The 24545-nt window shown below is 35.0% G+C and overlaps 6 protein-coding genes across 7 annotated transcripts; 3 read left to right on the forward strand and 3 right to left on the reverse strand.

Annotated features, from left to right (window-relative positions):
* Positions 1-186: 186 nt before the first annotated feature.
* Positions 187-3847, reverse strand: LOC9324658 (ELMO domain-containing protein A). The gene is made up of 8 exons (XM_021035480.1): positions 3347-3847; positions 1497-1633; positions 1220-1404; positions 1083-1137; positions 884-1004; positions 764-811; positions 582-676; positions 187-503 (listed from the first exon to the last, which is right to left on the reverse strand). Exons 1-8 carry the CDS (start codon positions 3450-3452, stop codon positions 405-407), a joined length of 846 nt encoding a protein of 281 aa, XP_020891139.1. The 5' UTR covers positions 3453-3847; the 3' UTR covers positions 187-404.
* A 205-nt stretch (positions 3848-4052) lies between these two features.
* Positions 4053-5486, forward strand: LOC9324659 (phosphoglycerate mutase-like protein AT74). Of its 2 annotated transcripts, none has more exons than XM_021035481.1 (2): positions 4053-4472; positions 5177-5486. In XM_021035481.1, exons 1-2 carry the CDS (start codon positions 4186-4188, stop codon positions 5205-5207), a joined length of 318 nt encoding a protein of 105 aa, XP_020891140.1. In that variant the 5' UTR covers positions 4053-4185; the 3' UTR covers positions 5208-5486. The 2 variants fall into 2 exon arrangements, with proteins under 2 accessions (XP_020891140.1, XP_002887119.2); XM_002887073.2 differs by having other exon boundaries at positions 4054-4472; positions 5251-5486.
* A 314-nt stretch (positions 5487-5800) lies between these two features.
* On the reverse strand, positions 5801-8063 carry LOC9323185 (probable arabinosyltransferase ARAD1). The gene is made up of 3 exons (XM_002888550.2): positions 7460-8063; positions 6903-7304; positions 5801-6534 (listed from the first exon to the last, which is right to left on the reverse strand). The coding sequence occupies exons 1-3, from the start codon at positions 7928-7930 to the stop codon at positions 6118-6120; spliced, it is 1290 nt and encodes a 429-aa protein (XP_002888596.1). The 5' UTR covers positions 7931-8063; the 3' UTR covers positions 5801-6117.
* A 2590-nt stretch (positions 8064-10653) lies between these two features.
* On the forward strand, positions 10654-16137 carry LOC9324660 (endoplasmic reticulum metallopeptidase 1). Its single transcript, XM_002887074.2, has 20 exons — positions 10654-11107; positions 11180-11265; positions 11468-11569; positions 11793-11899; positions 11979-12079; positions 12259-12346; positions 12730-12818; positions 12977-13116; positions 13213-13378; positions 13463-13598; positions 13709-13802; positions 13883-14012; positions 14093-14152; positions 14247-14365; positions 14565-14689; positions 14851-15075; positions 15164-15324; positions 15408-15571; positions 15646-15728; positions 15814-16137. The coding sequence occupies exons 1-20, from the start codon at positions 10892-10894 to the stop codon at positions 16041-16043; spliced, it is 2622 nt and encodes an 873-aa protein (XP_002887120.1). The 5' UTR covers positions 10654-10891; the 3' UTR covers positions 16044-16137.
* A 4213-nt stretch (positions 16138-20350) lies between these two features.
* LOC9323186 (60S ribosomal protein L17-2) lies at positions 20351-21952 on the forward strand. Its single transcript, XM_021035216.1, has 7 exons — positions 20351-20422; positions 20523-20559; positions 20648-20688; positions 21096-21326; positions 21429-21531; positions 21616-21683; positions 21768-21952. Exons 1-7 carry the CDS (start codon positions 20420-20422, stop codon positions 21810-21812), a joined length of 528 nt encoding a protein of 175 aa, XP_020890875.1. The 5' UTR covers positions 20351-20419; the 3' UTR covers positions 21813-21952.
* A 32-nt stretch (positions 21953-21984) lies between these two features.
* Positions 21985-23939, reverse strand: LOC9323187 (small ribosomal subunit biogenesis GTPase RsgA). The gene is made up of 5 exons (XM_002888551.2): positions 23252-23939; positions 22951-23169; positions 22670-22864; positions 22402-22586; positions 21985-22308 (listed from the first exon to the last, which is right to left on the reverse strand). Exons 1-5 carry the CDS (start codon positions 23903-23905, stop codon positions 22119-22121), a joined length of 1443 nt encoding a protein of 480 aa, XP_002888597.2. The 5' UTR covers positions 23906-23939; the 3' UTR covers positions 21985-22118.
* Between the last annotated feature and the right edge of the window lie 606 nt (positions 23940-24545).

Genomic DNA, 24545 nt, shown 5'->3' on the forward strand with positions numbered 1-24545 from the left:
GTTTTTTTTTTTTTATCACTTTTGTTTAATTACTATCTATCAAATCGAACACTTATTTATGTATGTTCTTGTATATATAGCATAACAATGTTTAGTATTGAATGCTTCTGATAAAACTTGGTTCGAATCTAGTAGTAAATTATATCTCAAGTCCTATGTGACAAAATCAGTTGTGAAAAAGACAAATTTTTAAAACATAATTACTGTCGTTCGTCTCTTCTCCCTTTGTAGGATAATTTTGAATTCTTTAAATGACAAAACTACCATTTTCTCGCAATTCCTTATAGCAAACTTGTTCTCTCATCTTACCGGTCGGATATTTGTAAAAACAAAAATCGACCCTTTGGGTTTCTTTATGTGAAATGGTCTACATCTAAAGTGACAACAAGAATTAGTTGGTAAGACTAAGAGAGAAGAGAAAAAGAAGGCATATCCTCAATTCTGAAAACATCATCCATCATCAGCTCTTTCTCTAGTTGCCCCCTTGTAGATCTTAGCACATCCTACACCAAATACCATCCATCATCGTCACCATCACAAGCAATATATTTTATATATTATGCGGAAACTGACCGACTCACGTTGAATTCCATGTAAGTGGCGTTCTTGTCCAGCCATTGCTTGTCCATTACCACAAAGGCCACACAGTAAAGCAAATCAAAGGCCCATTCGTTTTCTGGAAATTCCAAAAACTTAGTCAAAATTCAAGTAAACCAGAAAGCCATGATCATCATAACCAAATGTTTCCATATTTTATTTTTACCTGATAACATTTGTAAGAACACCAACCGTATAAAACTCCTAGGCTTTGCTGCACATGTAGTAAGTATTAAAACAAGTTTTCTTGCTTCACAAACTAATGCAAGATATTATGGACACTCACAGGCTTCTAGGTCTAGCATTTGCATGATCATGAAGGTTATGTTGACGCCCGCTACAGCGAATGGATATTCCCAAGCCGCTCTTTTGCCTCCTTGTTTCTTTAACAGACGCTGAAACGAAGTCTACAGCAATGCCACCGGAAAAAACATCAAAAAGGTTATGAATCTATTAAAGTAGAAAGTTATGGGATTTAAGTTTACCGAGAATGTCTTGGCAAAAAATAGAAGATTCTCCAGTGATATGAATCCAGCTCCTCTGATAACAAATGTTGCACGAAAACCAAATTAAGCACTATTTGACATGTTTGATTACTCGAGAGAAAAAGAGAGGGCTTAACCTGAAATCAGTGGATGGATCTTTTCCTTGCCATCCCATATTTTTCCACTGGTCTGAGATCAAATCTTGAAGCTTTTCACTAGGATACGTAGCTGACCACAGTGCTCTCAATGCATCCTGATGGTCGGGCCGCGATGCATCGAAGTAATTCTTCATTCTCTTCCTCAACCTCTTCAATCTTTCTTCCTATGAAAAAAAAAACCCAATCAGACTCGGAAAAAAATAAATGCTTTCATTAAAAAATCTGATGGTTAGCTGTTGTTTATATATGTGTTAACCTGCAATGGTGTCAAGTTAGAGCAAATGCGTTCATAAGCTCTCTTGCGGTTAAAGCACACACATGTTAGGCTTTTCTTGATTCTCCAACTAGGCGTGCTACTACAGCTCGCATCCTCTGCATCCGCATTAATCAGTCCTATATAAACACACAAGAACACATTTTCTAAGGCCAAAAAAGATTTTGAGGCTTTAAATCCCTACAAGAACACGATGCCAAGTACCTAAGAAAGGTTCCATTAACTGCTTTTCTAGAGAATTACATGAAAGCATTTCATACTAAGTAATAACTATAGAACTATAGAAGCTTCCATTGTAATTCAAGAATCAAGCTTCAAAACACACTTGGTCAAGTCATAAGAAAACGAAGGCACCAAGGACATGCATGTAACTTGGCTGCTAGTACATTTCTCATTTGCCCAATCCGTTTTTTTTTTTTGGTTTGGTTTGGTTTCGAATAGAGGTGTCAAGCGGGCCACCTGCCCGTGGGCTTGGCCCAAGAAGCATGGAAATTTTTGATTCAGATATTTTTGGTTTATGTAAACCAAGTAGAAACTATACCATTTGGTCCGGTTGGTATGGCTTCGTGTTTTGAGAATATATTAAAGATTTTCAACAAAGAAAAGGGTTTAATCGGTTTCTTTCTACATTTTGTGTTCATAGTATGCTCAGATATGGAAAAATATCCAGATCGGTTTAATAGGGTTTTCGATTTTCGGATCAACATTTTAATGGTTTTAGTTCGGTTTAAAATTGGTTAAACTTGGATTGGACACTCCACACTCCTGTGACCCCAATAACAGATATAAGTATAACTATGTGACCCCATTGCCATATAAAGACAATGTGACTACTATTTGAAGTGAGTACCACATCTATTTAGATTCAATTTCCAACTGTCAAAATTTGCTCTAGAAGCTGAGCTAGACATTTGGGGACCAAACATAAATTCAATTCTACAATTAAATCAAAGAGAGTGTAATTTACTAATTTATTTACCTACTACAATTACGAACATATAGATCTACTGAAGTTGGTTTGAGTCACGTGGCAGACCGATTGAATCAATCACGGATCTCTCAGACCGGCCCGATTAAACTAAAGCCGGTGCAATCCTATGAACCACCGATACGAATTATTTCGCAACTCAAGGGACCCACAAATGGACCAAATTCTTTAGATTATATGATTCAGACACAAAATGAAACCAATGCTCCTTCTAACCCAGACACCTAATAATTGTGCCAAGAGCTGTCCCAAAACATCACATCTACAAAAAAATAAACCATATAATAAAATACTAATATTCCACTGTAGATAGGTTTCTTTAGTCATCATTACTCATTACTAATATTTCACTGTAGATAAGTTTCTTTAGTCATCACTATCACACACGTTAGTGAGTTTCAAGGTCAAACATGTTACTCTGCTACAAAATCTACAGACTACAGTAACATTACTGAAAAATGAAAATGAGAGTTAAATTATTTATACACAGTTTCCTTTTATCAAGAGACAACACACACAAACTTGGATCACTTAGCACAGTTTTGTAGTAACAATTTTAAAATTGGAAAATGAAAAGAAAATGGAGATTTTGTAGGATGAGAAATACTTTAAAACGAGCAAAAAAATCTTTTGCATTTTGGAAGGATCTAATCTCACATTATGAGAACAAAATAATGAAAGCAAAACAAATATTAACTTCGGAAAATTCTAGTGATTTACAGTTCCGATTGATTCGGCGTTACCAATTTATAGAAAATTAATTCCAAGTCCAACAATATCGAAAAAGAAATAAATCTATAATTATTGAAACAGAGTAACATGGTGAAAGAGAGAGAGAACGTACCGGCGGAGGAGGCAGATACGTCGTCGGAATGGGCGTCGCAACCGCGGGCGGAGGAGGGAGGTGAGAGATGACGTGTCCCAACGCATGAAATTCTGACGACTCGCATCTTCGTTGAAATGAGATATTTTCTCCGGCTGGTTTTGGCGGAGAGAACGTGCTTGTTTGTTACTCTCTCTTGCAAAGTCAGTCAGCTTCGGCGACTGCGACTTATTTATACACAAATCGTGCCAGTAGCTAGCAAAATGACGCATATGCCCCTTTATTATGATGATTCACGCATATACACTCTTTTGGGACCATTTTTTGGTATCATTTAGCCTATTATCTCTTACCACCTTCTTTAGATCTCCGGTTCAAAGAGAATATGGTCGGTTCCAAAATTTTGGTGTCATATCTTTAGTGGGTTTAAACTTTAGAACAAACGAACACATAACTCATTTCTCTATATACTATAAGTCCATAACCCATGAAAAGACTTAGGCAAGTTCTGATAAACTTATCTGGAACCCTTTGCCAATAGTAGGAGATGAGAGCAACCCCATTGGTGTTTCTAGATGGACTCTTAAGTATGGAATCCTTAAAAAAAAGCCCAAAAATAAATCAAAACTGTTAATTAAGCTAAGGAACGAACCTTAAATCAGAGTTTTTAGAGATGGTAAGGATCCATACGTGTCACCGTTTCATTGGTTCAAAATTTTGACAAAACAATTTTATTTTTTTCTCGTGTCTCTTTCTTTTGCTCGTCTCTCTCTCTCCTTGTTTTCTCCAATGGCCACAGATGAGATATGTCTCTATCATCATCAAAGTAATGAGATCGAAGGAATTCTCGACACACAACGATGCCGGATCATAAGATCGAGTTAACTGATTCCGGTTTGCTTCAGGCGCAGGAAGCCAGAGCTCGTCTCCACACTTTGATTGGATCAAATCCTTCTTCACCGGAGTGGCGTGTGTACTTCTACGTTTCGCCGTATGATCGGACTCGATCTACTCTCCGGGAGATCGGACGGTCGTTCTCGAATCGCCGTGTGATTGGTATTCGCGAAGAAGGGAATAGGATTTTGGGAATTTTTCTATTGGTTCTGGGAGGGAGAATCAGCCGCCGACGTTTTCTATCGTGTCTCAAGTATGTTTCACTTCCTTGCTTATTCAAAAATTTCTTACTTTACTTATATTGTTGATTTTCTAAATATCTAGTTATCAATACGTATATTGACTGATCTGAGATGATAATTTAGTTTAGCTAAGCAGAATTTTAGATCATTTCTCTATGATCCAGCCGTGTAGAAATAGCAAAAGTTGAGGAAATTTTGGATTATGTAGCAGAAAAATGACGATAAACCAAATGCATCTGTTAAGAGGAATTGATTGACATCTGATCTCAGAATCTTTAGATCAAGTGAAATTCTTGTTATTTATGCTTGATTCTAGGTTCTGATTAGAGCTTGAGATTGGAATGAGACAGTTCTATATTTGTAACTTGTTTTGAATATCTTGAACCATTGGCTTGACAATATAGAAAGAGAGAATTTGGAAATTTGAATCAGTCTTGTATAGTAGAGCTTTTGCAGTGTCTTGGCTCTTTCGTTTAAGCTTGGCACAAATGCCAGTTCAGTTGGTCTGTATAGGATGTACTGTATTTACAAGATATCTAGGTATTGAATATTTTTGGATTGCTATTGGGTTGGGTCAAGAGCTGAGATTCTCTTTAATCAAATTTAGGCGTAGTTGTTTTCTTTTTTGGAATACCGGCTTGAGTCCTGTAATAATGGCTTAGCATGCCATCGACTGATGTTAAATATGAATCATTGCCTATTACTCTGCTTGCAGATTCTTACTGGTAAACCCTTTGAAAAGGTAGCTTTCATTGTATGATGATCTAAGGTAGTTTCTTGCATTTTCAGTTCTTGTTGAAACACTGGATAAATGCTTTAGCAATGTCAATCACTCAACATTGTGTTATTACAACAAGGTAATGCTATTTGCATAATAGTTCGTCCTTCCATAAATTTGCTGTTATATTCAATTACTGATGCTGATTTTTTGATTTGGCACGAATCAAGCTAATGACTAATGGTTATTCCGATTTTTGATTTGTATTTTTTTTAATATCTTTTTTATGTCATGTATGTTTAAAATTTTAAGAAATTGTAATAATTATTGTTTTATCAAATAAAAATGTATATAATTTTCATTTTAAAAATAATATTTTATTTTTAGAGAAACCTACTTAAGGACTCTACCATTGGACAGAAAAAAATTTAAGGACTCAACACAAACTCTTAATTTTAAAATTATCATAATTTATAATTAAAAAATGTTTAAGAGTCTTTTTAAGGACTCTACCATTGGACTTGCTCTGAAACATGTTTCCAAAGATGGTATGCTTGGAAATACACAGATTAAACGTTGCTCGAACTGAGATTTAGTGGTGTAGCGAACTAGTACCCTGGCTTCATAATGAATACCCTGCTTGATTCTCTTGTTTCCATTACAAGTTTACAACAATAGAAATCTCACCTCAAACCTTACAAGATATAAGTGTCCAAATCAGTGAACCTTATAGAGGAATCAAAACAGATGAAGCTGAAAATATAGATGCAATACAAATCTATGTGACTACCTCTGGTTATTAAAAAAATGGAAGTTTTAGAGTATGTATGCCTATAAATGGATCGTGACACGCAAAGGTAACAAAAGAATCGACTAATTTACAGTATTGGACGGAAGAAGAATGAAAAGACTTAACCTTGAGAAAAAAATGTCATTCTTCAAATCCACCAATCAGGGACTTTCAACCTCCGGTTTCTATGTACAGCGAGCTTGACATTAGGGATTTTGTGTTTCACCTGTCTCCACAACATGTTTACTGCATCTTCTCTCTTTGGCGGGTACTGGAACTCAAAATGATGAGATACGTTCTTCAGGCGTTTCCACATTTCCAGCCATTTCTCCTTGGGAAACTGGCGGAGTTTGTTGAGGATGTAGCCCGGTTCAAGCGACTCTTTTATTGAGAAAAAGAGTGAGAATTCTGAGTAGTCTATTTCATCTTCAAAGGGCAGTTCGATTTTGTCGCTTATGATGACCGGAATGCAGTGACTGACAATGGCATCAAATAAGCGGCATGAAGATGGAGTGTCTCCAGCTGGATGCAGACAGAATTTTGATGATCTCATCCCTTCTGTAGACTAGTAACAAAACAAAACAAAAGCAGAACAATTACTATCCAACATTAGATATCTTCCTCTATCCTGCTCTAAATTAGACTACAAACTGAAAAGCACGAACTAGCTGATACAAGAACCAAAGATAGAAACCTTAGTTTGTTAAAGAGAACTCATGGTTTCTCCCAAGCCTAATAGGTCCCCAAAAGACTCAAACGCCTCAACACACGAAGCACTATCCTAGCTATACTCATGCTAGATGAAACCCTGGACTGAGAATGTTTACCACATTTTCTTAAGATTTCAAATACATGGACTTTCTCTATCAGGATCTAACCAGTATGAATCCTTGCCTAGTGTAACACTTCAATATGAAAGGGATAATTGCTTACCACTTTGATGTTTTGTGTAGTTGCTACACTTTTCTCAAAGTGAACATCAGAGTTACCAGCTAATAACTTCTCCAACCTCAGACGGATTTTACCTTCGTCTTTCCTAACCGTATTCCCACGAAAGTAAAGCAGCGTAGTACGAGCCTCAAACGGATCCGTCAAACCATCATCATCCTCCTCATTCAAAGACTCAACAACATGAACATAAGGAGAAACCACATCTTTACTTAAACGTGCCATGTCCTTAGCGTAACGCCCAAAGTCCACAACAATGAGAATCGATGCATTCACTTGTTGCCTTAAAAATCTGAAAGCATTAGGATGTGTCATCGGAATCACATGATCTTTACCTCCTGATCGATTCCAATACTCAGAACCCTCAAGAAACTCCATTAACTCAACCTGACACAACAAGAATTTGCAAAATTAGGGTTTTTAGTTCATAGTTCGATCCCCAGAAAGATTCAAAATTTGCAAAAAAAGTCAACGAATTTAGCATTACCCATCATCCCAAATCACCGGAATTTCAAAAATTTCCGATCAAATCAAAATTTTACCTGTAATTGCCGATCAAATTCAGTATCTGGATCAGTCATGTTCTTCCCATGAGTGTTAAAACTCAACGAAGAAAAAAAAGGAACATAAAACGCATCCGCCAAATCCGGATCAAAAACCCTAATTGCTTCATTATCATCATCACCACCATTAAGAAGAGAAGCCATAAGCCAATACTCAACGCTATGTTGTCTCTTAATCCCAGAAGTCTGAGGCCAAGAAGGTAAATTCTTCCCTGTGAGAGGCTCAACATCTGAGCTATGAGGATCCATCATCGCGACATTAAACTTTCGTGGGAGATCGTACATGAAGACACGGAGAGGTTTTCCGGTGGAGCTACAAGGAGAAGCTACATTGGGTTGTGATTGGAGGAGATAGAAGTAAGGTCTTGGATCGACTGTTCCCATGTAGATTGAGAAAGAAGCAACGAGGAAGATGAAGAAGACGATTGTGCATATTGTTTTTCCGTACATTTCTTCTTTGAGAGAGATGATACAGAGAAGAAGAAAAGAAGAAAGTGAGAGATTTAGATCCAACGGTCTCTGTTTTTGGGTTTTTTGTTGCTGCTTGATGATGATGAAACGAAACGTCTTGAGTCATTAGACATTAATGATTAATGATTTAACAAAGATTCTTTCAGTTTCTCAGTTTCAGTCACAAACAAAGTAGTTTTTTTTTTCGTTTTTTTTCTTAAAAACCCAACATAAATTGATATTTTAAGAAATTGCACATTCACTTTAGAAGTTAAAAAGATTAGGTAATTGCACAGTACAACTAAAAAATAGCATATTAGACCATAATTATCGGAAGATCATCTTAATGGTGTGCTTAGAATAAAAAAAAAAAAAAGACCCAAACCCAAGAACAGGGCCAGGAACATGCCAGGAACAGGTCTTGAGCAAGAACTAAACCCAAGAACTAAACGCACTATTCCCATTATTTCTTAATTTTAAATTACTAATATCACACCAACTATTTTGGCGTTGCATATGCCCTTATATAGTAAATGATCACTATAATAGAAACTAAGCATACTTCTTGGTTCAAAGAATTTGTGTACACTATACTTTGAAGAACAATGAATTCTGCCAACTCCAAACTCAAATAGAGATTAATGTTTAGTTGTACGGTTCAACATTGAAAGCCTAAGTGAGTGTTGGTTTATAGCCGGTTTGCACCCATGATTTGATAGCATACCGAACCGGTTTAGTTTTGAGGAAGTTATTTCTCAATAGATACCAAAACCATTTGTGTCTCTTTAATTATGAAATTAGTGTCTCTATATGTGGCTTCTCTTCATTTTCCTATAAAATGATGATTGTAGAGAGACATAAATAATAACTTTGTGTCCATTGACACAAAGAGAATTTTACATAGAGAGAAAAACGTTTTAGAAATAAAATCCTTAGAGAGATCAACCGGAGGGCATTTGAGCGGTGGTTTGTGGTTGATTTCCGTTCGTGATCTCAACCCTGATCTCTGCGTCGATTCCGTAAAAAATTCGTCACTAAACCGGTTAAGATATGTGTTCTGGTTTAACGTTTCCGCATATATAATAAAATAACAGTCAGGATAATGGTTCGAATCACCATTTTTGCAGCTCTTGTTCTTATTTGATTGTAGTCAATTCAGGGCCAGCTCAAAAAAATTAAGAACCCTGAGATGAAAAAAACAATTGGCCCTAATTTCTTATGTATATATATATATATATATATATATATATATATAAATTTGGACCCTAATTTTAATAAATTTAGTTGAAAAAAAGACAAAAAAATTTTGAACCCGACATGTGCATGAGCACTCCCCGCACATGGGGAGAGCCGGCACTGAGTCAATTGAAATAATTTTTATGGATTTGTTTTGGTTTTCAGTTTTGTTTCCAATAATCTGATTATTGACAATCCAATTTTAATTTGTTAGGTTTTTTTTTTTTTTTTTGTCAACAAATTTAGGTCTTTGAACATATGTTATTTTCTGCGGGATTGTGAGCATTTAGTTTTCACTTTTTTTTTTGTTTAACATATGTTTTGTTGCACGCAATATTTCATATATTTATTAATTTCTGTCAATTTTGAATCTCGGAACTTCGATGTGATTTTAATTTTTTGGCAACAATAGTTATATAGTGTTGGTATGAAAAATGGTTTCTAAGAATAAATAAAAATGGAACATGGTTTTTGCATACAATCGACATTCATACAAGCAGTTCAATTTGTGGATAATATTATATCTACTTAGAAATAAATTCTTTCAAAAAGAACATCATGTGATGATGATCAGAAACGAATTAGCTAGCGGATGAGTCAATATGAGAGAAGACGACCTGCCAAGAGTTTGAGAACTGCACCATGCGCCATGTTTGGTTATATTCGTTGTAAATACAGAGCCTTAAGAGTTAAGACTCGAAATGACAATGTGCTTGTCTCAAAGAAGAAGTTTGGTTTCCTCGACGACCAACTTGTAAAACCAGAGAAAAATCTTCCCAACTATGATGATTGGAAATCCACAAAATAAATACTCTCTTAATATCTTGGATCAAGATAACTTATTGATCCGAAACTTCCCTAATATCTCACACAAATGGGTGGCACGTGATGTGTGGGAACATATATCATCACGTAAAGAAAAGAAACGTAATTTGCTTTATTTAATTAACACACATAGACACATAGTTATGGTCACGACACTTTAACATACTATGTCTACATGTTTTTTTGCGTGTTGGATTACATCCCAAAATAAAAAAAAAAGACATTTGTGTCAAATTTTTCATTTGATTTAAAACAACGTGTCATTTTCCTTTGATCCAAAAAACTTTGCTAGTTATATAACCCAATACGGCAATACATAGTAGTAAACCAATTTTTTTGTTCAAAGGTAGTAAACCAATTAAGCCTTGATTTTATTCCTCTTATTCTTCGTAGACTTAGTTCACGACTTACGTACAAAGTTTGTTTTTTCTAAGAGTCAGAAACAAACAACAATGACATCTGTCCATATACATGCAAAATTCACCCTTAAATAGTCTAAGATATTCAAATTAAATGACTTCAAACTTTAAATCAAAATTTTACCAATTCTACACTTCAAAACAAAAAGAATCGAAACTTTCTCAATCTCTACTAATTAAATACGTAAATGACATTTGTCGACAAAAAAAAGAAGCGTAAATTACACTTTGATTCCGACAGATCTTTTTATAATTTAGAGGAAACGTAAAAACTTCAATATGGAATAAAACGTGAGGACTTTTTAGTAACTTTGCATCTCACTTTCACGCCGTAACAGTCTTTCTCTCTGACACAGAGCGACGCCGTTCCGTTCCGTTTAGTTTTCAGTCTTATATTACAGAAACAGAACTGAACAATCGTTGTCTTCAAGTACGAGATTTGTCTGATTTTCCAAAGCGCCGAGATTTGAATCCATTAGTGATGGCGTTTTGGAAGATGAGCTCAAGAGACGCCACTGCATTCAAATTCCTCTTCTCAATCGTCTTCATCTACGCTTTAATGTCAGCGATTGTTTACTCCGTCCTCCACATGAAATTCATCTCTCCGCTTCCCGCAAACGCTCCTCTCGAACGATTCTCCGAAGCTAGAGCCGTCGAACACATCCGCGTCTTGGCTGAAGAGATCGATGGTCGTCAGGTGATTCGCCGCCGTCTCATCTCTCTTCTCTCTGTCTCTCTCTGATCCTATTTCACGACATGGATTTTGTAGGAAGGACGACCAGGACTCAAAGAAGCTGCAACATACATAAAATCGCAATTGGAGATGGTGAAGGAGAGAGCTGGACCAAATCTAAGGTTTGAGTAACTTTTTGACCAAATCAAAGAAAGTGGTATTAATAAATGCTTGAGATTTCATCACTTCTCTTCTCCAACCACATTTCATGCACTCTCAATAAATATAACAATTGATTACAATGTTCAGAAAGAATGTTTTTTTCCTTGTTAACTTTTTGTCTCTGAGCTGAAAAATGAATGCTTTTTGTTGTTGTTGTTATAGGATTGAAGTGGAGGAGACTCAGGTGGATGGTTCCTTTAGCATGATGTTTCTAGGTCACAGCATTTCACTTGGATATAGAAACCACACAAATATACTTATGCGGTACTCTTCTTTACAATTTGTAATTTCAAAGTATATAATAAAGTTTGTTCCTTTGCTTGTACATTGAGACTTTGTAGTTTGTATTTATGATTCACTTTGGGGTTGACCATTCTTTCTCTTATTTGTGTTTATTTTATTCAGTCATTAGTAGTCTGCAACACTGAATGATTGTGTCCCTACTTATAAATGCTAAACACTTTCATCGTTTTGTTGTTTTTTGCAGTATCTCGTCAATGAATTCTCTTGACACTGATGCATCTGTATTGATGAATGCACATTATGACAGTCCTGTTAACTCCCCTGGAGCTGGTGATTGTGGGTCATGTGTAGGTGAGTTTGGTACTATCTCTTAAGATTTTTCCTTCTAAAAACCACTAAATTCATGGATTTATGTATTTCCATTTTGCAGCATCACTACTTGAATTAGCAAGACTGGTAGTGGATTCTGGTTGGGTCCCGCCTCGACCTGTCATTTTTCTCTTCAATGGTGCTGAAGAGCTTTTTATGCTGGTAATACAATTATGGTGCTTAGTACTCTTTCCTATGGAATATTGTTTAATGAACATTCATCTTCTTGCTCTTGATGTATTTTGTGATTGCTAAATAGCATGAGGTTTCTGTTATAGTCAAGCTGATGAAAATAAGCTCTTACTTTACATGGTGGTGTGACTTTTTGTTTGTGTGTTTAGGGCTCACACGGCTTCATGACGAAGCATAAGTTGAAAGATACCATTGGAGCTTTTATAAACGTGGAAGCTTCTGGGACTGGGGGCATTGGTAAGATGTATTCCCTGAAACTGTCCAGCTGGTGTGAAATTAATAATGGATAAAAACATTTTTGCTTATAACAAGGTCCTTTCTCGACTAGCCTCTTCCTCTAGATGACAATGATGTTCTTAAGTTTGATCTTGGATCTTCTCTTATCTTTAAACACCTCTGTAGACCATTGCCTTTAGTCATATTGAGGAACTTCTCTTGCAACATGCTGTCCCTAGAAAATTAATGCATATACATACATTATCCTGTAAATATTAAGAGGAATATGTGTTAGTCTTATTTGTGACAGTATCAAGTGTTTGCTTTGTCAATGAGTATATATATTTTTAAGTTTCTGTTGTGCTAATTGCTCCTACTTTTGACTTCATGTTAATTGTTGGTAGATCTGGTCTGCCAATCAGGGCCTGGCTCGTGGCCATCCTATGTCTACTCTCAAGCTGCAGTGTATCCAATGGCACAGAGTTCTGCACAGGTCTCTCTCTCTCTCTCTATGACATACATGGACACTCACACACACTGTCTTCTCTACATTTACCAAGTGATAGTGGTCAATGATCAAAATGTATTCAGCCATTTTGTTTCTAGTTCATCTCTGTCACTGACTTTAAGTTCTCCTTTGATATTCCCCAGGATGTTTTCCCTGTAATTCCTGGAGACACCGATTACAGAATGTTTGCAGAAGATTATGCAGACATTCCCGGGCTAGACATTATCTTTCTTCTGGGCGGTTACTACTACCATACTACCTTTGATACAGTGGACAGAATAGTGTATGCATCGTTTTGGTATATATTATGGTTGAACTTTTCCTTACTATTGTTTATTGTTTAGTATGATCCTCGTTTCACAGAATACCTTTAAACCAGACCTGGAAGCATGCAAGCACGTGGAGAAAACTTAATCAGCGTGCTTACAGCCTTCACGAGTTCTTCTAAGCTAAAGGTTGCTAGTGAAAGGAAGTCGCTTGACGTGGATGCTAACAGTGACATGGTTGAAAGAGCTGTTTTCTTTGATTACTTAACATGGTTCATTGTGGGTGTTTTTGACTTTGTTCATCATTTTTTTTCTTAGCTTGTTTACACTCTCTTGACAAGCTGATATCATGAAATCTATCAGGTGTACTATCCAAGAAGAGTAGCCATGGTACTTCACAACATTCCAGCTGCTTTGTTCCTTTGTGTTCCTTTCTTTTTGTATATGATGGACCCTAGGACACACCCTTGGTTATCAGTCTTTTGGGCTTTCTTGAAAGGTAAAAATCTGCAATCTTTTAATTTTCTTAATCATTTTTGTACTCCTCTACTCTTTTCCTCATTGTACGATGTTTTAGAGATTTAACGTTGTAAATTTTTACCTGATTAGGAGTTATGCACCATTTCGCTGGGATTTTACTTGGTGTGATATTCCCTGTTCTCTTCGCAGTCATTAGATTGTTCTTTGCTTATCCCATGAGCTGGTTAGTTTCTTGTTACGTTGTTTAAAAGTTTGAGGTTTTATTGGTTGGGGAGACTTACTAAAATTATTGTGGAAATGCAGGTTTGCTCATTCATACTTAGCTTTCTTGATGTTCATCCCCTGCTCATTTTTTGGCCTTTTAATTCCAAGAGCTATCTCTGATCGTGTCTCAAATTTTCAAGGTGTTTCATCCAAGAAGATTATGACAGTTGTAAAGTCCTAATTCTTCCTCTTGTCTCATTAGCTTCCCTCTCTATTACTAGAAAATGTCTTTTAACTATGATCTTGTAGGAACCATCTGATGAAGCAAGGTTTTGGGGAGCATTTGGTTTCTATGCTTTTGCAACTTCGGTAAGAACTTTTTGTTTTACACGTGATTTTACCTCAAAACTTTGTTGTTTGTTTGTTTGTCTGATCTTTTGACTAACTGGAGAAACGTTTTCAGGCATATTTTTTCGCTGGATTAAATGGAGGATTCATGACATTTGTCATCTGCATTTCTATGCTACTAGGTTGGATTGCTTTCTGTTTGTCAGTCAAGTCCTATGGCTATAATTCGATCAAGTAAGACCTCTAGACATTACCTAACTTTTGTGAAGTTGAGGAGATATCTTTAGCCAATAAGATCCTTGTTTAGAAATTTGAATTAGAACCTTGGTTTAGACAGTATTCTAGAGTTCCACCTCTGATAATACTTCTAGTTTTAAGTTTTAGAGATGACATTGATTTAAATCGGTTGTATGATAAAGTTCATTTCATCCAGGTCTCCCATGTTTTATGTGATAGCTCTTGTTCCATACCTTCTGTATTCTCTCTATTTTGGTGGTATTCTTGCACTATTAGTAATTGAGAAGACGGGAATGATGGGAGCAATTCCACCACCTTATGGTTAGTTTTACTAAACTCATTCTTTCCAAAAGCATCTCTGGTTCAGCTAAACCGATTCACGCCATTTGAGAATTTTACCATTAATACATTAAATAGCTTGTTGTGATTGCAAGTCTGGCTTCATTGTGAGGATGTTTATTGTACAATATTTTTGTTTGCAGGATTTTATCTAGCAGATGTAGCAGTAGCTGCAGTTATTGGAATCGTCACCGGCTTGTGTTTGGGCCCAATAATACCAATTTGTGATCGTTGGCTGGCCAAATCGTCGATCTTGAAATTCTTGCTGCACTTCAGTGTGGTCATGTTGGCGGTGTCATCACAGTTCTTTCCTTATAGCAAAGATGCACCAAAGAGAGTTGTACTACAACACACATTCATCTCTGCGGGTAGCCTTTACTCACGCGATATGGAACTGTTTTTCAGAGTAATCTTCTTTTGCTGATATGAAGTAAATGTTTAATGTGCCTGTTGTAGGTGGGAATGAAATCACAGGCTCAAGTTATGATTTAGCTGTCATTGATGCAAATTCTATTGAGTTCGTTTTTAAGCATGCTCCGGAGGTGGCAAAGGAACTTCATGTTGGCCCTTCTTTTTCATTGGGAAACGCTGAAGCGTCTCCTCAAGAAGCGTGGGTGGTACGTTCATTAGATTCGTTTCTCTGTACATGCTATTAGCAAGATAGTAAGTGTTTTCAGTTTGCATTGTTTGGTATCTGCAGGCACTTTTCCCTATTTCCTGTGTAATAACAAAAAACGGGAGGTTCCCTGCTAAAGCCACCAATATTTCGAAACGATATAGCCAATTCCCACACCTACAAACTCATAAACCGCAAACAACATTTGAAAACGGAACTCGCAGAGTTCATCTGGAACTCTCTCTGGGGTTAGTTGGACTCCAAATCAAAGAACTTCTATTGGTCTTGTCAGTTATTAACTATTGCCAAATTCCATTTGCAGGTCGTTGGAGGAGATTTGGGTCACAGTTCTGAACATAACCGGACCGTTATCAGGATGGTCCTTAGCAGATGGCAAACCTCCAGGTGACACACAAAGAACCCTCCTTTTCTTTCTCGTGACGCATTTATTAAAAACCGTAAAACCAAAATGGCTTATTGTTGTTTGCAGCACCTGAACTCCCACCGGGTGGTCCTCCCTCATACATATTGAGACTGAGTGGCAACAGTGATGAGAAGTGGAACTTCTGGTTAGAAGCAAGTAGCGAAGAAGAAGTGAGAGTAGATGTAGCTGTTCTTGATCAGCGTCTTGATGAAGAAACTATACATTTGAAGGGTCTTTTCCCAAAATGGTCCGACGTCATTGCCTACACTAGTTTTCTTTCTACATACTTGTTCTAATCATAGACTATTTGATATTCTCCTTTTGCCTTTTCTAAAACATTAGAGAATAAATAAATCCGTTCTTAACCTGGGACATATAATTTTTTTTTTTTTCGACATTGAAACCACATACTCTACGCTGCGGGGTAAATTTTAAAAAAATTATTTTTGAAGAAGTTGTTTTTGTAAATTAATTTGTTTTAATATAAGTATTTATGATAAACATTTAAAAGATTTCTTGGATTTTGTATTTACTTTTGCTCGTATTTTAGTTTTCTATATTTTATAATTTTATATATGCATACATAAATAAATAGCTTTATATTTGTATTTGTTTGTTTTATTTTATGTTTTTAGTATATGTTTAATTTCTTACAAATGTTAAATTTTTTATATTGTGATATGTAAATATTTTTTCAGCGACTACTATACTTTAAAAACCTCAGATTCTTTCTGTTAAATTTATTTATGGTATTCAAGCATAATTTGAATCATACTAAAAATAATTAATATATCTTTTGTTTCTTTAAATAATTATTTTACCATTAGATCACAATAATTAACTATGCGAAGTTTATTTTGTGTGTATTTTGTTCTTTAAAATTTGAACACTATAAACATTTTTTAATTTGAAAATAACTTGATTTTTGAATAGATAGGATCAATATTATTAGGGTGATTTTTGAAACCACCCTAATAAATCGTTCTTTTCTTTCGCAACCCACACTTTCTCTTCCTGTACATCTAATAACTTGTTCATTTCTGAGATGAACACTTTTTTTTCTTATATATTGAGACATCGATTCGTGGTTGTTGTTTTGAGACGAAACATACTCTTCTGATCCAAACACTTGAATCTGGTTTTGTAGAAACCTAAAAGTTTATACTTTCATTGATTTAATCTCTGATTATGAGCAATAAGTCTATATTTGAGTTTGGTTTGTTTTTCAACGTCTTGGATTTGTACTGTTTAAGGGATGGAGGCTTAAGTTCACGTCCACCTTTTCTTCCTAAAACACATGAAATGGTAGATGATTTCTTCTTTTGATTCAATTGTTTCTTGGAGTGATAACAACAAAAGCTTTATTGTAAAGAACCCAATGAACCTTTTCTAGAGACTTTTTTCCCATATTTTATTATTTTTGAAGCACGAGAATTTCTCAAGTTTCATTCGTCAGTTGGATACATATGTAAGTTTTCTAAATATTTTTTACTCAAATTCAAATCAGCCTTATATGTCATCTACAACTAAAACAAATTGTGTAGCTAATGTGATTTTCTTTTGAATATTAGCGATTGGAACGATTTTTGCAAAGTTTAACCTATGTTTGAATAATATGAATTACTACGCTCACAAATTTTTTTAAAATAATTTGAAAACGCAAATTCATTAAGCACTATATTTGATTTAATTTTTTTTATGTAAAAAAATGACATTGCTGAAGAATCAAATAAATCAAAGGTAAAAAAAATGCTATAATTACTGGTAGCCAACAAACAACAACAAGTTTTTTTCCAAATAGTTTCTATCACCACAACGATTTGCCTTCATTTATCGATATCTATTTTGTTTTTTTCTAATATTCTAAAAAAGTTTTTATTATTTATGAAAAGGAGAATTAACCCAATATTTCAATGACATTTGAATAATAATAAGCTCATTCATTTTAAACTATAAGCCCATGAAATAAGCTTTAAGAAATAAAAGAATAACGTGGAACAAAGAAGTATTATAATTAGCAGAGAATAGCTGAGTTGTATTAATAAAATGTTTTCATTGGATGTTGATTTTAATTAGGTGTCACTCTCAGAACAGCTCAAAAAGCTGATGTGTCAACGTAGGAGAGATCCCTATTGTTTTTATTGTATTGATTTTCTTTGTTGATATAGTAATTATGTACATTTACTTGATTCTTTGATAATTTATATACTTATAATTTGATTGGTGCAACTATTTTATGTCCTTAATTTAACTTCATGATCAACAGATATAACCTCGATTTTTGTTTTGTTGAGAAGTTTCGTTTAGCAATATTTGTCTACCGAGAGTGTAATAATACCACAGTTTGCTAGTTTCTCTGCATTCTTAAATGAATAAGCTAAATAACTGACCTAAATAACTGACAATTACAAAGTCCACATATGAAAAAAAAGAATAAATTTCTTTTTTTTTAGAATAAAATTATTTTAATATAAATAATTCTTCAAAATATTGTTTTTTATTTGTTCGTAAAAAAATTGTTGAGACTTTTGGACTTAAATATCAAAAGATGGAGATGAATTTCGGCTATATATCACCGGAGGTCTTGAATGAGACACACTTTCATGTTTATAAACCCTAATCTCCATGCACCATCATCTTTGATATGCTTTTAATATTTCACTCTTTTTTTTTTTTTTTTTAAGAATGTAAATATTTCATACTCTAAAAATGACCACGTTTTCGTATGTAGATTAGCTGGAACTACTTAATTAAATGAATGAGTTTATATGAAGATTAGCTGGAACTGTGATTAAATAAAGGAGAGATTTTTTTCAAACGTCATATATATCCCAACCAATTCTTTAGTTTTAGTATATATGTTATGAAGTAATCATTACTCATGTATCAAACTTGCCTATCTTCTATATTTTCATTACATATATTATTTCACATATATTACATATATTAAGCATGCTCACATGGGACATATGATATAACTGAGTAATTAAGCTACATTATATAAATTACATATAACAAAAAAGTCAAATGGCATCGGTAATCATCCGTCTCTATATATATAGTAATTCTTGTCTCATATATACATAAAATAAATAATGAGGTTCTAAGAAAATGATCTACAACTAAAACAACATACTCCACCAATATATACAAAATATGTACATATATCTTTTTATGATAAGTAAGTAGAACTTGATGAGAGTTGAGCATAACTCGATTCTTAAACCTGACAACTGCTTGATATGTTGTGTTTTTGGTGTCTTTCGTCCATGTTTAATAGTCGTTTTGATCCATTTGTCCTGTCAAAGTCTGTATTTTGTATTTTTTTTTTTGTCGCATTTTGAGTCTTGTACAAGTTTTAGATACTTATGCAGAGTTTGGATGATTTCGAACTTGCTCGGGTCAAAAATGATCAAGAAGAGAAGCTGATGTCAATGGACCCATCAATCTAGGAGTGGATTGATCGGTCCAGTTTTCAAGAGTCAACGAATTCTTTTTCCATGAGCTTCTAGAACGGTCGGTCAAGTTCACCGATTGACCGGTCCAACCATTATTGACGAAGAGTTTCACTTTTAAGATATTTTGCAGAAGAACAATCGAAAAACTAGAGATATTACTTTATTTATTATTTAAATTAAATTAAAATTTTAATTTAGATATAAAGGATGTTATTTGTGGAACTTTATAAAATGTGGTGCTAAAATTAGAAACAAAACATATTATTGTGCCATTTATGATAATTGCTCTTATTAATTTATCAGATATTAATTTAAGATTTTAATTATGTGTCTTCTCAGGTAAAATAGTTTCATATTTTGCTTAAAAAAGAAAAAAAGAAGAGCATGAGATGCATTAGCAATGTTCAAGAAAGCGCTAAGCGGACGGTGATCCGGTGCCTAGCGCCTAGAACGCAGAATCGGGGCTAGCCGATTTTTAAGCAGTTTAGACGTTTATAATATAAAACATTATAAACATGATATTATGTATAAAATTTATATTAAATATCTATAAAAAACTAAAAATATGAAATCATAAACAAAAATTAGATAAAACCTTTTATTTATATTTATATTAAACAATATATGAACACTTATAACTATATATATAGATATAAAACTTAATTGGAAATTGAAAAAGTATATTAAACAAGTTCTATGTAATTTTAGGCGGTCAAGACAGTTATTTAGGCATCGCAAAAGAACCTAGCGCCTAACGTCTAGTCGGAGCTTAAGTGACCGCGTAGACCGTTTTTTAGAACACTGGTTATGAGTGATAAAGAGAATCAATTGTTGCATATAAATGATTATACCCTTTGAAATAATATCTTACAAAACTAATTTTTTAAAAATATTTCCATATAAATGAATATATCATTATCGAAAAAATAATTTATTTCATTTATTTTCATAAGAAAAATCAAGAGTTGAAAAAAAAGAAAAAAAAAACTGAAAAAAAAGAAAAGAAAAAGAAAACAAAGAAGAAGAATAGCCCAATTCATAGTCTTGATGGGCATTATTAGAAAGCCCGTAAAGACATTACAAATAGATGAGGCCCATTAGGCCCATTTAATTATAAAAACTAGGTTTCGGAGGGTTTATGCATCATTCTTATATAAAGTCTCGTCTTCCCAAATTTCACAACTCTTCTGCAGCCGATTCTTCTATTAGCCGCCATGGTAATTGCTTAAGCTTCTCAAACTCCATCTCTATTCTCGCTGATTTGACCTAGAAATCGTCTTCCCTAATTTTCTCATCCTTCCTTTGCTGATTTCGCAGGTGAAGTACTCGCAAGAACCCGACAACCAGACCAAGTGTAAGTAAATTTCCTTGTAACAAATTTTTTCTTAGTACCATTTCGTTGTTTTGATCTTTGTGGTAATCTTTGTTTTTTGATTTTGCAGCTTGCAAGGCTAGAGGATCCGATCTTAGGGTTCACTTCAAGGTATGTATAGCTCTGTAATCATTTTGATTATTCGAATGTAGTTAGATTTATGATTAGGAGATTGTAGTATTAGGTTAAACCTGATTGAGAAAAAGCAGAGTTCTGTTGCAATTTACAACAGATCTCACGTATACTTCAGGGAAATTGAATTGGTCATCGTGATTGGGTGAATCTATGTTTATTTTTTCTCATAACTATAAGATTCAGTACATGATGGTACATTGATTTATCATTTCACAGTTATGGTTTGTGAGTTTTGGGTTTTTTTTGGTTAATCAATTAGTAGGGCTTTGTTACATTGTTCTTATGTGAACCTATGTAGAATTTTAGTGACTTATGGTTCAGTAAATGATGTGATGTTGGTTGGTTCTGATTTTGTTTTGTTTTCTGTGGATTGTGTGAAACAGAACACTAGGGAAACAGCGCACGCCATCCGGAAGCTACCATTGATCAAGGCGAAGAGGTACCTTGAGGATGTGATAGCTCACAAGCAAGCAATTCCCTTCACACGTTTCTGCAGAGGTGTTGGGCGAACTGCTCAAGCTAAGAACAGGCACTCTAATGGTCAAGGACGTTGGCCAGCCAAGTCTGCTCAGTTTGTTCTTGATTTGCTCAAGAACGCTGAGAGCAATGCTGAGGTCCGAATAACATTCTTTTAATTATGAATGTTTGGAATCGTTTTTATTTCTCTCTCTCTCTGCCCTTTTGCTAATTAGCATAATTTGACTTTGATTGTTCAGGTGAAAGGTTTGGATGTTGATGCCCTGTTCATATCACACATCCAAGTGAACCAGGCCGCAAAGCAAAGGAGAAGGACTTACCGTGCTCACGGAAGAATCAACCGTAAGTTTGAGATATTGTAATTTACTTACATGGTTAGCTTTTTGTATTCTTCTGTTTGACTCATTGGGTCTGTCTTGATTGCAGCTTACATGTCCAACCCATGCCACATTGAGTTGATTTTGTCTGAGAAGGAAGAGCCTGTCAAGAAAGAGGTAAGAATTTTGATCTCGTTGATGATTCAAGATTGTGTTAATTTCAGTGATTCTCATTTTGTTAATTGTTTTTGATAATTGTAGCCGGAGACTCAGTTGGCTGCCAAGTCCAAGAAATCTGCAGCTTAAGCTTTCTTTGTTTTATTTTTATGTCTCTTTATGTTCTTGAATCAGATTTTGTTCCCTTTTTCTTTAGTTCTAATCGTTTTGTAAGACCATGGATAGATTTTTCTTGGAGATTTTCGTTCAATGTTACTGTTATGAAATCATTGGTCATGGCTAGTCTTAGTAATTATCACTCTATCTTAATAATTCTGCAATTTTAATATCTTCAGTGTTTGTTAGTCAACTGACACAAATAAAATAACAGAGACGAAAAGACCTGTACAAACAGTTTTCGACTTGGTCTTTGTGGAAACATGATTTCTCTCATTGTCATTTATTCTCATTCTCAATGGCTCGGATGATTGGGTCGTTCTCTATGTCCAAGTCACTGTCTTCATCTTCGAACTCATCCAGCTCACTGATCATTGTCTGTTTAGTTTTCTTCCTTGACTCTCTCCTATGCTTCTTAGGCATTAACCGTGGTTCAGCATGTTTCACACCCATGTCTCCCACCTTGTACCTGTGGTGTCAAGGATGATTCCAAAGGAAACCACATTAGTGATTGTCACCAATAAAAAGAAATCTTTTGTTTCAGGAGAAATCCCAACAATACCTAACATCATCTTCCCTTTTGGTTCCAAAAGTCCTAAGCTGAAACTCTTCCCTGATTCTGATCTCATCAAGCAGTTGTAAGTAATAAGGATACCTTTCCCAATCACCTTTCACAACACATCCTGGTTCCCCAATATGCAAGCAATCTCTGAATCCACATTTTTCGCCCTCAATCATGTTCCTTATCTAAAGAACCAGTTTAGAAAACAACACAGCCGTCACAATCAGTCCATAAAGGAAATGAGCATAAGCCAAAGAAGAGTACAAACCTCAGGAAAGCAGTGTGCAAGTGATTGCTTTGTTACTTTCAGCAAACTAGGCTGGTTAAAGCCAGGTGTATCAGCGAGGTAACCACCTTCAGAAATCGGCAGTAGCGATACATTTCGTGTTGTATGTTTACCTCTACCACTTCTAGTAGACACTTCTCCTACTCGCTGATCATCAAACCACTTATTACCTAACATCTGAATATCACAAAGCTCAAGTCATGAGGGATATGGCAAAAAAAAAAAGTTAAGCAGTACAATGAAATAACACGAGAGAACCTTACAGGCTCAAACCAATTCTCATCTTCCACCGCACCACTACCATGGTTACTCCTCAATATGTTGATTAAGCTCGACTTTCCTACACCACTAGGTCCAACAATCACAGAAGTCTGATTCCGCAGAACAAACGCAATCGCATCAAGTCCGTCTTTAGTTCCCACACTACAAAACAATGGTTCATAGTTCCATCCACGCAATCTTATCTTCCAAGATTCCAATTCCTGTAAACAAGTTTATGATTCTAATCAATCCCTAAAGCAACAAAGCTAGTAGTGAGCTATACAATTTCTTCGTCCTCCTTACCTCTTCACTAATGAGTTCAGTTTTATTCAAAGCAAGTGTGAGTGGAATTCGAGTAGATTCAGCTTCCACCAAGAACCTAGTGAGAGTGAACAGCTCCAGTTTCGGTTGATCCAAAGAGAAAAGAACCAGTAAATGATCAACATTCGCAACCGGTGGATCCAAAATCTCCGAGCGGCGATGAAACACATTCTCAATCATTCCTCTCCGATCAACCCAATCAATAGATCCAACAAGAACCTTATCTCCAACCAAAACTCTCCTTCGTATCTTCTTCAACACAGCTCTCACTACACAAAGCAACTCAACACCAGTCTTTGAAGAATCATCATCACCACTCTTCACAGAACTAGCTACATCTTGAACAATGACGCGCATAAAGTTCGCTTGAGCTGTTGCGACTGTGCCGATAGCTTGAGACTCTAAGAGCGAAGGTTTATGCTCCGGCGAGAGAACCGGTGACAAGGAGGAGGAGTAATTTTTACCGATATGCTTCGCTCTGAGCATATTCTTACTAGGTTGGGGTTTTCTTGAGACATCGGGATTATCTCGTCTCGCTGAGAGAGGAAAAAAGCTGCGACGGATTCCGATCCCGATTCCAACTCCGCCGTGAAAAATCGCCGTGCGACGGAGGAGTGAAATTGAAGATGTCTGCATAAGAAAATTCTAGAAGAATCGATGACTGTGTAGTGAGGAGAGAGTAGTAGAAGTTTATGAAGAAGATTAGAGTAATGGGCCTTTTGTGATATTGTGATAAGTGTTATGGGCCCAAATTTATGGCCCATATGATGCATATTTATGGCCCATATTTATGACTGGTAATGGTGCAAATATACATTTACATATAATATGGTTTTGAGTCATCATGATACACAAGTACATCAAGTTGGAAAAACAAAAATGACATGAATACTTTGTCCTAAGAATACCAAACAGTGGCATACATAATAGTGGGAGCTAGGAATTTTTGTTATAGGGATCAAATTTTTTTTAATATAAAATAATAAATATTATATAAAAATAATATTTTAGATTTTTTTAAAAATAATTGACACATAAAAAAAACAATGAAATATTTATTTCAAAATCAATCAATGTTGATATTTTAAAAGTTTTTTAGTTATGTTCCACAAAGATTAACAAATAGAGAAGAAAGATTAGATTTGTGGATGTTTTTTTATAATTAAATATAATATTAGATCATTAGCTGGATTTGATTTTAATTAAGACAGAAAAATTCTAATATATCACGATCTAAGATTGAAAAAAAATAAAATAAAGAAGAAGAAGCTAAAAC

Source organism: Arabidopsis lyrata, assembly GCF_000004255.2.
Source record: "Arabidopsis lyrata subsp. lyrata unplaced genomic scaffold ARALYscaffold_2, whole genome shotgun sequence".
Lineage (NCBI taxonomy): Eukaryota > Viridiplantae > Streptophyta > Magnoliopsida > Brassicales > Brassicaceae > Arabidopsis > Arabidopsis lyrata.